The sequence below is a fragment of the Myotis brandtii genome, unplaced genomic scaffold (assembly GCF_000412655.1).
Source record: "Myotis brandtii unplaced genomic scaffold, ASM41265v1 scaffold39, whole genome shotgun sequence".
In the NCBI taxonomy this organism is placed as follows: Eukaryota; Metazoa; Chordata; class Mammalia; order Chiroptera; family Vespertilionidae; genus Myotis; species Myotis brandtii.
Window position 1 is genome coordinate 7882965 of NW_005364953.1, and position 13370 is coordinate 7896334.

Here is a 13370-nt window from a genome sequence, read left to right on the forward strand (position 1 = left end):
AAGTTAATGAATAGCTGGTTTAGAGTGGGGGAAAGGCAGAGAATAAATGAGGCCTCTGTTCTGCTTCTTGGCAGGACATTGAGTTAACATGGTGAGCCACTGAGGTTATAGTTGTCATCAGCACTGTAATTATCGAAGTGCTTTTATGAAAGGTTTAGAGCTAAGTCTGCACAGAACTACACAGCTCTGGACCTTCAATTTTAGACCATTCATGGTTTGAGACAAGATATTGATGTGGACACATGCAAGATGGATTCAAATCTTCAATATGGCTTAAATCACACATTATTTGCCACTATCTCTTTTATGGGTTCCTGATTACTTCTAATATGAAATTTATAAAGTAAATATATCTTATCTCCTCTAGAATATTATTAGCTCCTTGAGGACAGAGAACCCAACCTTACCCTCCTTCTACAGATTTGCTGTACAGGACAAATATAGATGTCCAGTAAGGACTGATTAAGTCAACCAGAACCCATGGGTAGAGGCAGAGCACCTTTCATGCTAATGAATTTCATCGAACCTCAGTTTCTTCTTCTATAAAATAGGGATGGTAACTACAGACTTTTTGGGGTTATTTTGAGGATAGAGGGGTCAATACATGCAAACTACTTAGCACATAACCTAGCATTATCTGCTTAAGTGTTAGGTATTAATTTAACAATATTAACTTCTGCCTTCTGCTTAAGTAGGAGAGAGACTAAGGAAAAGGGTGAGTATAGCAGCTCTCGCACAAAACTGGGTATTCAAGTAAGCCTATAGAGGCTGACTGGTCAGTTATCTATACATTGGAATTGAGGGACAAAAGAGATTTACCCTCTCACATATCTGCATTACTTTTCTGCCTAACTCCTGAACAGGGATGCTTTGATGTGTATGTGTCCGTGCGCGCGCGCGCGCGCCCTTTGCCCCAGTGGGGATTTGCACTGCAGCTAACTAAGCCTGGGGCTACAGCTTTTACAGCTGGCACCTTTTCAAGTCTTCATTCAGCAAACACTTTTAGTTAACCCAATCACTTTAGGTGTCGTCCAATCCGAAGAATAAAGTCGCTTCCTGCATTAGTACGCAGGCGCTGAGCCCCGGTGAGGCGGAGCTAGTCTGGAGGAGCGGAACTCCACCTAGTCCTGTGGGCGGGTGGTGCCAGAGCCGCACATGCGTCCTGCAGCCTCTCCCGTAGTGGGTGCCTCTGTGCTGAGCGCGAAACCGCGGAGATGAAGTAAGACTTCAGCTTCTTTCTGAGAAGGGGGGAGGATGGGGGGATCGGTTGGGGGCGGGCCGCGGGGGTGACCTACCGGGCTGGGGTGGTCTGCCCGGCCTAGGTGTGGGAGCGGCTCGAATTCTAGAAAACTAGTCCCCTAGTTTTGCTCTCCCTCATCCCCGGTCAGGCCGCACTTACTTGTCTACTCTTCCACCCCCCTGTGCAGCCCTTTAACGAAAGTGAAGCTGATCAATGAGCTGAATGAGCGTGAGGCCCAGCTTGGGGTGGCGGATACAGTGTCCTGGCATTCCGAGTACAAAGACAGCGCCTGGATCTTCCTGGGTGAGGTTCCCATCTTTCTCCAGCAGTGCTCCTCAGTCTCTACTGCCCTGCTTTCCTAACATGTCAGCTTTTCCTCCCTTCATACATCCCGACATTCATCACCCAGTTTTATTTCTTTCTGTTGTCTGCCCATAAATCTGTTTTCCATATTTCTTTTCTCCCCTGTCTAGTTTGCTCTCCCTGCAACTCAGTGCTGTTACCTTCTGCCATTCATTGTACTAAGAGTCTTGCCACTTTCTCAGACCATTGTTACTATTTGTATATATTTTTTTCAATTACATTTGCCATACAGTATTGTATCCGTTTTAGGTGTACACATAGTGATTAGACATTTATAATAACTTACAAAGGGATCGCCCTATTAAGTCTGGAACCCATCGGACACCATACTTACTTATGACAATATTATTGGCTATATTCTCTCTTTTTAAAAAAATATATTTTTATTGATTTCAGAGAGGAAGGGAGAGGGAGAGAGAGATAGAAACATCAAAGAAGAGAATCACTGATTGGCTGCTTCCTGCACACCGTCTACTGGGGATGGAGCCCGAAACCTGGGCATCCAGCCTGAAACCCAGGCATGTGCCCTTGACCAGAATCGAACCCAGGATCCACAGGCCAATGCTCTGTCCACTGAGCCAAACCAGCTAGGACTTGGCTATATTTTCTATGCTGTATTTCACACCCCCATGACAATTTTGTAACTACCAATTTGTACTTCTTAATCCCTTTACTTTTTCACCCATCCCCCACTAACCTCCCTTTCCTCTGGCAACCATCAATCTGTTCTCTGTATCTATGAATCTGTTTCTGTTTTGTTTTTCCATTTTTGTTTTTTAGATTCCACATATAAGTGAAATCTTATGGTGTTTGTGTTTCTCTGTCTCAGATCATTATTACCACCCCTTTCCCCATTATACAGCTGAGGAAACTGAGGCACTGAGAAGTTAATGGTCTTTTTAAGGTCACATAGCTAGTAAGTGGAACAGCCAGAACTATGGGATTCTAGAACTCATGGTCTTAGCCACTATCCCATATTACTGCTAATTCCTTCCTACCCTAATCCCCTTCCTTCAGAATTCATTTTCCTCACCTGATTAGCTCTGGCCTTCTGTTCATGTACATATTACCATCTCTCTATTCACTTTGTGTCATATCCAGTAATTTGACAGTTTGTTCAAAGAGGTGATTGACCAGTCATGGTGCTAAACACTTTATATTCATTGTTTTATTTAATTCTTATAACAGTTCTGTGAGGTAAGTACTAATATCCCACTTTATAGATGAGGAAGGAAACTTGCAGGGGAATTTATTTTCTATGAAATGCTTTACAATTGACTAATCCAGAGTCTATGTGAGGTGGAGTTAATATTTGCATATTTAAACTGATTTTGGATCTTAGTGGTGAGTTTGTAAGGAGTAGATGAGTTCAAGGAACGTTTGTGGAAGCAGAGTTTTGTTCTGGAAACAATCTTCTTTTTCCATAAGAGTTTATGTGTGAGGAGGATTAGTTTGGTTAGTGGCAACTTTGACCTTTCTACTCAGTCACTCCTTTTTCTGTACTATTGTTGCAGTCAATATTCACTTCTGTCATTGCATCAGACTGAGTTCTCTGATGGCAGACCTTGTGGCTTACTCTTTTTTTGCACCCTCAGTACCTGGCCTAGTGCATGGTATTAATAGACACTTGGTAAATGTTAGTTGAACTGAAATGTGGTTTTCTCTTCTAGGAGGACTTCCCTATGAACTGACTGAAGGAGATATCATCTGTGTATTCTCACAGTAAGTCCCCTTTCATGTCCTGCCTTTTCGGTTGTCAGACTAGTTTGCTTCCATAAGGTATTTTTGTGGCATCACAAAAGCCATTTGTTTTCATTCTAGGTTGACTGGCCGGCCTGCATGGTGAGGGCTGGAGCTCCTACTCTAGTCTAGGTCAATTACAGGACATGGTTCTAGAACTCTCCCAGTGTGGAAAATTCCAAGAAGTTGGATGTTTTAGGAGGCTGTCTTGGGAATTCTGGTCTATTTTTACTGCTTTTTCACTGAGGATCGTTCAGTGTGGGCCTACAGTGGAACAGACTGCAATTCCCAGGAAGATACTATGTTGGCCCATCTCCTTGGGCTCTTATAAACTAGGGGTAATTCATGATCACAGGGCCCTTCTGGGTTCACACCTGTGTGACCTTATAGAATTAAGGCAAAGCACAGCAGAATTGGTGAAAGAAAGCAAAAGGTTTAGGCAGTAGTTTGCTTTCTTTGTTTCTAGATGAGTGTAAGGTTGGTGAGCAGAGTCTGTCTCTTTACCCAGAGGCTGAGAATCAAAGGCTGATGAGGAACACAAATGAATAGGAGAACCTTACATTCTTTGTTCTATGAGATGATCGCAGCAGCACTGGGTGGGAGAGGGTCTTGGCAGCTCACACTGGTAGTGGCAGCAGTGATTTAGGAGAGGGGCTGGGTACAACCCCAGAGCTACACAGAGTGATTAGACAGTCCTTAGAGCCAGGGGGCCTTGGCAGCTCACAGGAACAGAGGTCCATGGCCCCTGGGTTGTGTAGCCATCAGGGGCAGAGGACTATTGCAAAGAAGTTGGATAGCATGTATAGGTAGAGGACCATGGCAAACAGGATATAGCAAGCAAACATAGCCAGCACACCCTGGCAGAGACATTGCCATGGGAGGGGATGGTTGGGGTCACCCATAGGCAGGAGGCCCTGGCTGAGTGGTTGGGCAGCATTCAGGGCAGAAGGTCATGGGAAAGACATTGGGCAATACATGTGAAAGGGCCATGGTGGAGGGCCTGGGCAGTCTATACAGGCAGAGGGCCATGGCAGGGATAGAGGTTGCTTCCTCCAACTTCTGAGCATCAGGAAGTTCACAGAAGGTGCAGCCTATAATGTCTACCCCTTCATGGTACCTCTACCTGCTCCAGCCTTTCATCTAGGAGCTGTTTTTGTCTTATTTGCATTGAGTGCTGATCAGCTAGTGTGTGGATTTATTCTAATTCTCTGCTATAGCTACACACATTGCTCTCTCCATGAAGATTGCCTTTGTCATTGATAACAGTGGCTTTCAAAAAATAGTTCGTTTTCTGATTATCAAGGTGATGTATAGTCATTATAGAACATTTGGTGAAAAAAAGCTATAAAGAAGATAATAGAATGTACTTTAAGGAAAAACTGTTAATTTGGTGTACTTCTTTATCATTTTTTAAAATTGCTGGGCATAATTTCCAATATTTGCTGCTATAAATTATACTGCTATGTTCATTGTGGTATCTATATCTTTGTATGTATTCCTGATGGTTTCCTTGGTGAAATTATTGGATCCATATGTTAGCATTTTTAAGATGTTTTATAAACGTTGGATATTGCTCTCTGAAAAGGTTATAGCAGTTTCCACTCTCACTAGAATGCCCATTTTCTGACTCCTAATCTGCAATCATTATCTTAAAAATATTTGCCATATGGCTTCTCATTATTATTTTACTTTGCCTTTATTTCATCATCAGTGAGGAGTACATTTTTTCATAGATTTACAAGCCATTATTATTGGTTTTTTTTTTCCAATTGTATATTCACATCCATTGCCTATTTTTTTTCTATTGGTTTGTTCCTCATTTTCTTACTGATTTTATAAGAGCCCTTCATGTATTAATATTAACTCTATTATAACACTTTGTCATGTATTGTATTACTATGGACTTATTTTTTTTAAAGTTTGATGTATTATACTACCTTGCCATCATTATTATTTCTTTTTTAAATATATTTTATTGATTTTTTACAGAGAAGAAGGGAAAGGGATATAGAGTTAGAAACATCGATCAGCTGTCTCCTGTACACCCACCACTGGGGATGTACCCGCAACCAAGGAACATGCCCTTGACCAGAATTGAACCTGGGACCTTTCAGTCCGCAGGCCAATGCTCTATCCACTGAGCCAAACTGGTCAGGGCATCTTGATGTTCAAATTGTTCCAATGTGGTCTGTTAGGAGTCCCTTCAAGCCAGTTTCTATATTCCTTTTTTCTTTTGAAAGAATTTCAGGTTTAAAACTTAAAAGTTATAAAATAGTATGAAGAATACTTTTATCCCTTTTACTCAGAGCTCCCAGATGTTAGCATTTTACCATATTTGCTTTATTGTTATTTCTTTCCACGTATACATATTATTTTTTTCTGAACCATTTGAGAGTCAGTTGCAGACATGATGCCCATTTATTCCTAAATTCTTCAATGTGTATTTCCCAGAACACAAGAACATTCTCTTGTTTAATCTCAGTATAGTGATCAAATTCAGGAAATCAACACCAACACAATATTATTATCTAAAGACTTTATTCAGCTTCACCAGTTATCCTGATAATGTTCTTTATAGCAAAAGGGGAAAGCTTTCTGGTCCTTATCTGTGGTATAAATTGCAAATAATATTTTCTCCTAGTTTGTCATTTGTCTTTTGACTTTACTTATTGTGATTTTTATGCTATGCAGAATTATTATTTTTATGCATTCATTTGTAAATTATTTTATGCATTCATTTGTAATAATGCTTAAATTATGGTAAAATGGACTTTTTAGGAATATTAATACATTTATAGATTTGTGTAATCACCCCCACAATTAGGATGAAGAACAGTTCCAAAATCTCCCTCATGCTGTCACTTTATAGTCTCCCCCTTTAGTATTCTATGTGGCCAAATTTATCAGTCTTTTTTTTTATTGTTTCTGGGTTATGAGTCAAAATTAGAAAGTATTTCTCCCTACCCAACCATCTATGTTCTCATTTAGTATTTGTGTGGTTTCAATTTTATGCATTGAAATCTCTGATCCATCTATAGTTATATAGTGTGAGATAAGGATCCAATTTCATGTTTTTTTCAAGTGGCTATCTAATTGTCCCAACAACATTTATAAAAATGCCCATATGTTCCCCAGCAAAGTGGGATGTCACCTTTATATATAATTTTTCCATATATACATGAGTCTCTTTCTTGGTTTTCTATTCTGTTCTATTGGTCTGTCTCTTCATGTGCCAGTAAAGCACTAATTAATCATAAAAGCTTTTTAGTGTATTCAATATCTGGGAGAGTTACTCCTAACTATTGTTCTTTTTTAAAGTTTTCCCAGCTATTATGTTCATTTTTCCACAAGGACTTTGGAATCAACTTACCTAGCTCCAAAGGGAAAAACAAAACAAAACACAACTTGAATTTTAAATTGGGATTACATTAGATTTCAGTATTAACTTTGGGGAAGATTTTGATATCTTTATGATGTTGACTCATCCTATCAAAGAACAAGTGATGTCTTTATATTTGTTTAAATCTATATTTGTATATTTCAGGAGTTTTAAAAAGTTTTCTTTATAAAGACTTTATACATTGATTATATATCTTCTAACTGAATGTTGCTTGTATGTGAAAGGATAATTTATTTTTGTTAACTTAATATCCTGTCACCTTACTAAATTGTTATAGTTTGTTTTTATCATTGCTTATCATTGATTCTCTTGGGTTTTCTGTATATATTACTATATATAATCTTAAAACAGAGACAGTTTTACTTCTTTTTTCATTTCTTATATCTGTTTTCTGCTAATTTAATTGGCCAATACCTACAATGTTAAATAGTGTTAAATAATTCCTGATCTTAGTTTAATCATCTCTTCTAATTTCTTTTTAAAGTTCTAGTTTAATTTTTTAAAAGAGGTTTTTATTGATTTTACAGAGAGAGGAAGGGAGAGGGGAGAGGGAAATGTGAAAGGGAAACATCAATCAGCTGCCTCCTGCACTCCCCCTACTGGGGTTTGAGCCCACAACCTCGGCATGTGCCCTGACAGGGAATCAAACCAATGACCTTTTGGTGCATGGGACAATGCTCAATCAACTGAGTCATACTGGCCAGGGCTCTGGTAATTTCTATTAAGTAAGATGCTAGATTCTGGGCCCAGGTGTATGTACTTGATCATGTTATATAATGTATCCATCAATTCCCATTTTAATTTTATGACTTTATTTTTTAATTTGTGATGCTTTAACTTACCTGGAATTTACCTTTGGATAAAGGAGTAAGGTAGAATTTTATTAACTCTCATCTGCTTTCCTTAGATTTGCTTTCTTGGTTTTAGCTACATCCCATACGTTTTAGTATATATTATTCTCATTTTTGTAATTTTCTAAATAGTCTGTCATTGACTTTTTCTTTACTTTGTTTCATTTCCTCTTTCATTAATTAGCTGGACAGTGGTTGGCAAACTCATTAGTTAACAGAGCCAAATATCAACAGTACTTCTTCAAAATAGACTCGTCCAGGCCGAAAACCAACTTCTGCCAATGGGCCACGAAGTTTCAATTGCACTGTATGTGTGCCTGCACGTGGTATTTTGTGGAATAGCCACACACAAGGTGCCAAAAAGCCACATGTGGCTCGTGAGCCGCAGTTTGCCGACCACGGAGCTAGGAGAGTAGGTTGCAAGTTCTAAGTTTACATTGAGACCTATGCTATAGTCAATTTTTTTAGAATATAATTTTTTATTGATTTCAGACAGGAAGGGAAAGGGATATAGAAACATCAATGATGAGAGAGAATCATTGATCGGCTGCCTCCTGCACATCCCCACACTGGGGATCAAGCCCACAACCTGGGCATGTGCTCTTGACTGGAATCAAAACCAGGACCCTTCAGTTCGCAGGCCAACGCTGTATGCACTGAGCCAAACCAGCTAGGGCTGCTATAGTGAATTTTAATACATGTTTCAAGGATTCTTGAGAAGAAATTGTCATCTTTTTATAAGATTTAAATATATCTCTATATCTACTAGTCTGACATTAATATTTGTTAACAATTTAACTGTTATATTATTAATTACATGTTTACTTGTATTTATGTTACATAACTATATATCAATTACATTAACTCTCCTGACTTTTTTTGTCAACTTTGTGTTATAAATTTAAAGTGGTATGTTAAAATCTCTCATAACGTTCATTATGTTTCTCTTTGTATTTCTAAATTTCATAATTAAAATTTTTTGATTTGTCAATTTGCACATAAAATTTCATGACTTGTACTTTTATTATGTATTAGAACCTTTTTGGGGGCCTTGAATTTATATTCAATCTTAATATTACCACCCACTTTTTAATTGGGTGTTCTTGTTATATCCTTGTCTAACTTTTAACCTTTCTATGTTATCTTGTTCTAGATATGTGTCCTGTACAGATTATATTATTTGAATTTTATTTTGTCATCCAATATGAAAATTTTTCCAATTTAAATCAATAATGTTTTACTCTTTTATAAAATAAATAGATATGGGGAGATCGTTAACATTAATCTGGTGCGGGACAAGAAGACTGGGAAATCCAAAGGATTCTGTTTCCTCTGCTATGAAGACCAGAGGAGCACAATTCTGGCTGTTGACAATTTTAATGGGATAAAAGTGAGTGTGCTTACTAAGCAGGATTTGGCTGGACTTTTACCATCTAGGGCAGCGGTTCTCAACCTCTAGGTCGCGACCCCTTTGGCGGTCCAACGACCCTTTCACAGGGGTCGCCTAAGACCATCCTGCATATCAGATATTTACATTATGATTCATAACAGTAGCAACATTACAGTTATGAAGTAGCAACGAAAATAATTTTATGGTTGGGTCACAATATGAGGAACTGTATTCAAAGGGCCAGAAGGTTGAGAACCACTGATCTAGGGGTTTGATTTCATTACACACCTGATCTCCACAGGCTCAAGGACAGTCTGGTCAGCTGAGTATTTTGTGAGGGTTGCAGAGGTATGGGGACATACTGACCAACAAATGATCCCAGGAAATAATTCCATTGGCTCATGATCCTTCCATCCTATTCCTTTTTCCCATCTCATAACAACTTATCTCTCTAGGAGCATAGATACCATGCCTCCCCTCCACCCCACCCCAAGCCTCTATTTCTCACCTTTTCCTCCTCACACTGCACTCTTATCTCAGGTGTATTGGAAAACAAAGAGACTAACAAACACTGCCCTTCCATGCTGTCCTGTGTTAGGGGATTTGGTGCTCTATCGTGGCTGCATGGTCTAGGACATAGCTGTCCTATGCCTCTACTGACTTAGCAATCAATACTGGGCCCTGGATATTCTCTAGGTAAAAATCTAATGACAAATTCTACAAAAAACTCATTCTGAAGTTTTCTGTCCTTCTTTCCTCTAATACCAACCCCTATAAGTGAGACATTGGGCTGAGGTCAGGCATACCTGTGCACCACATGGTCCCCTATGCTCATTTAGGAAAAGCATTGCAGTTGAACGAGCATTGTCACAGGCTGGCAGTTGACACTTGACTTGGAGAGTTTGTCACTGATTGCGCCGGAATTGAACAGTTGGAAACTATAGGACAGGGTGGAACAAGGTTCCACGCTTGATTTTTAAGAGAGCCAGCAGTCAAAGGGAGTCACTATAAAAGGAATGTTTTCAAAGATGTTTTGAAATGGGGAACAGGATAGATGACAGAAGCTGCTTAGGCCAAAGATAAGAATAAAAACCTGCTTTTGTATTAGAATTATAAAATCCAGACATTTTTCAAATTTCAGATGGCTTTGCCTACAGAATAAGTCTGTATCTGTCTGAATGTTTTTGTTTTAAGTGAGGGGTTAATGTTTTTGTTGCTCACCGGGAGAGTGACTTCAGTGAAAGTATTAGTGTGAGCCAGTTGTTCTGGTAGGGTGGGGGTGGGACAAAGTGTGAGGGCTTAAGAAAAAAGACAGTGGTCTTTCAGGACTGGATGAAATAACCAAGTGGTTGAATAGATCTAGAAAAAAACAACAAAATAAAACAACACAATGATCTTTCTAGATTCCTCCCCCTCCCAACTGTTGGCCTGCCTTAGCCTCATTCTAATTGCTGTGTCAAGGAAGCAGCTGTAGCATTGGGCTTGATTTCAGGAATTTCTTCTAGCTGCCATGGTATATTTCAATATAAATTATTGTTACAGATTGAAGGTTATTCAGTGTGCATATAAATTATGCACTTTTCTCTGCTGCTTGTGGGCAGAACTTCCCAGCCTTTTTCACTTCACAGCACATGTAAAACATTAAGATATTTGTATGGCACCCTGGGGTAAGCTGAGGAGGCTACCTAGTGCAACTGCCCCATGGGGTCCAGCTGCCCCAGGCCCCAGTGGCTGTCCTGAGAGCTGAGCGAATTAATATCTAGGTATATGTGCATGACACACCAGTTGGGCAGGTCTGTTTTAGAGATTTTCCAGAAATAGAATTAGCAGGAAGGTAATGGGTATAGTTCAAACCATGGTTCTCTGCAGCTGGGTTCAAATAGTTTGGTAGGAGTGATGTCTTTGCTGAAACATTGCTTGTCTATCTTAGATTAAAGGAAGAACTATCCGAGTGGATCATGTGTCTAACTATCGGACTCCTAAGGACTCAGAAGAAATGGATATTGTGACCAAAGAGCTCCAGGAGAAGGGCTGTGGGGCTCACACCCCTTCATCAAATTCATCTGAGGGCTCTGAAGAGGACAAGCCCACCAAAAAACACAAAAAAGGTAAAGCGTTATGACCTAAGAGAAGATTCTGGGTAGTGTTAGTATTTGATCTGCCTAGAATTGGGCATTCACTGAGACTTGATAATGAATTCTTATGTGTGGAGGGAGGGGGAGATGTTGGGAACCTTACTTTAATTGGGAAAGGAGAGGTGGTATCATCAGAAGGCTAGTGTTATGGGTTGCACTGTGTACCTTGAAAATGCATATGTTGAAGTCCTAACTGCTAGTACCTCAGAAAATGACTGTATTTGGATCTTTAAGAGGTTATTAAGGGTGGGAATTGCCTTATACAGTGACTTGACATATCAAGGGTGACAGATCCAACTTGGCTTCCCAGAGGCACTTTTCTGGAAGGATAGATTGACTGCTTGACGCTACTGCCAAGGATGCTTTCCTTTTGCATATCCCCCATCTCCTCCATTTCCCTTTTCTTTTTTTAAAAATATATTGTTATTGACTTCAGAGAGGAAGGGAGAGGAAGATAGAAACATAAATGATGAGAGAGAATCATTGATCGGCTGCCTCCTGCACACCCCCTACTGGGGATCGAGCCTGCAATCCGGGCATGTGCCCTGACCTGGAATCGAACTGTGACCTTCTGGTTCATAGGTCAATGCTCAGCCACTGAGCCACGTTGGCCAGGCGATTTCCCTTTTCTTATTGATTGTACCCCCTTTTTCCCTCCAGACAAAAAGGAAAAAAAGAAAAGAAAGAAAGAAAAAGAGAAGACTGATCAGGAGGAACTGGCAGAGCAGCCAGCCTCCTCTTCAACTCCTAGAAGCACGATGATAAAGGAAAAGGACGACCCTGGCTCTACAAAGCACAGCAGCAAGAACTCAGAGAGGAGAGGGGTCAGAAGCCAGAGTCTAGAGAGGTGTGGAAGCACCACCCCAGCTTCCCTGAGGTCAAGACAACCTGCCGCGGGGGAGTAGAGGACCATGAGCAGGAGCTGAAGAGGGAGAAGCCCAAGCATGAGCACAAGTCCTCAAGCAAGAGGGAAGAAAGAGAAGAAAAAAACAGGGATAGGGACAGAGATCGAAGCTCAGACATACATTCTGGCTGTCACGAGGGGCATTCTGAGGGACGTAGAAGTAGAAGTAGAGTAGAAGTAGAAGTAGAAGTAGGAGCCGAGATAAATCCCATAGGCCTAAAAAGGCCCGGCACTCTCGAGACCTGGACCCCTCAAATCCCAATGACCACAGGCATCACTGAAGCTGAAGCCTGGGCAGCTACTCAGTGGAATTAGAAATGAACTACATTTTTAAAATTCAGTAAAATTCAATTATGCTTTATTGTTTCTGTATGTAAAATCTCTGAGGTTGCATTCTTTAATCCCTTGAGTATTAGAATTATTGAGAGTGCAGTAGTTTCAACAGCCAAATGTCCTTGGAGTTTGGTTGATTTAAAACTTTTAAAAATATATATTTTTATTGATTTCAGAGAGGAAGGGAGGGGGATAGACAGATAGAAACATCAATCATGCGAGAGAATCATTGATCGGCTGCCTCCTGCACGCCCCACACTAGGGATCAAGCCTGCAACCCGGGGATGTGCCCTGACCAGGAATTGAACTGTGATCTCTTGGTTCAGAGGTCGACACTCAACTACTGAGCCACACCGGCTGGGCTGTGCTAGAGTTTTGAGCAAAATTCATTGTCCCTGGGAATATGCTTGGTGTTTATCAGAGTATGTATCCTAAAATTGAGTTTATAAATATGGCCCTTGACTTTATGACTCCAATTAATGAAATGTCCAGGAAAGAGGAAATACCAGGTAATTCTAGAATTCTAGTCTTTGTGATAGATATTTAGATCTCTTGCAGTGACCTTTCCAGTTGGCAAGTAGACCCATAGAGAAGGGTGGCTTCACTAGGTTTAGACAGCTTGATGTGAATGTGATAATGATTCATAACATCAGCTTGCTCCTGCCCCACCCCTTCCTGCTTTTGAATATTTAAACATCTTTTGCTTTTTTTGGTTGATAAATGTCTCCGCATTTTTCCCTTGCAATTTATTTATTTACTAGAGGCCCAGTGCAGGAATTCGTGCATGGGTGGGGTCTGGCCAGCCTGGCCCCAATGGGAGCAGATTGGGGTCAGGCCTGTCAGGAGGAGGAGATGGCAGGAGGTTGGCCAGCTGGGCCAGCTGGGGGAAGGGGCCACAGGCGATTGGCTGGTGGGCCCCACCCCTGATTGGTGTGTGGGTGGGTGATCAGGGGCAGAGCTGGCTGGGGGGGCTGGCTGGGGGGAAGGGCTGCAGGCTGATCGGGGTGCAGGGGG

At 40.6% G+C, this 13370-nt stretch overlaps 1 protein-coding gene across 1 annotated transcript; it reads left to right on the forward strand.

The window, feature by feature from the left end:
• The first annotated feature begins 1137 nt into the window (after positions 1 to 1137).
• Positions 1138 to 12554, forward strand: RBMX2 (RNA binding motif protein, X-linked 2). Its single transcript, XM_005872745.2, is given in 8 exon segments — positions 1138 to 1219; positions 1428 to 1543; positions 3274 to 3325; positions 8855 to 8984; positions 10915 to 11092; positions 11780 to 11931; positions 11934 to 12179; positions 12182 to 12554. Coding segments are annotated over 8 exon segments (1002 nt in total). The 5' UTR covers positions 1138 to 1214; the 3' UTR covers positions 12305 to 12554.
• Positions 12555 to 13370: the final 816 nt, after the last annotated feature.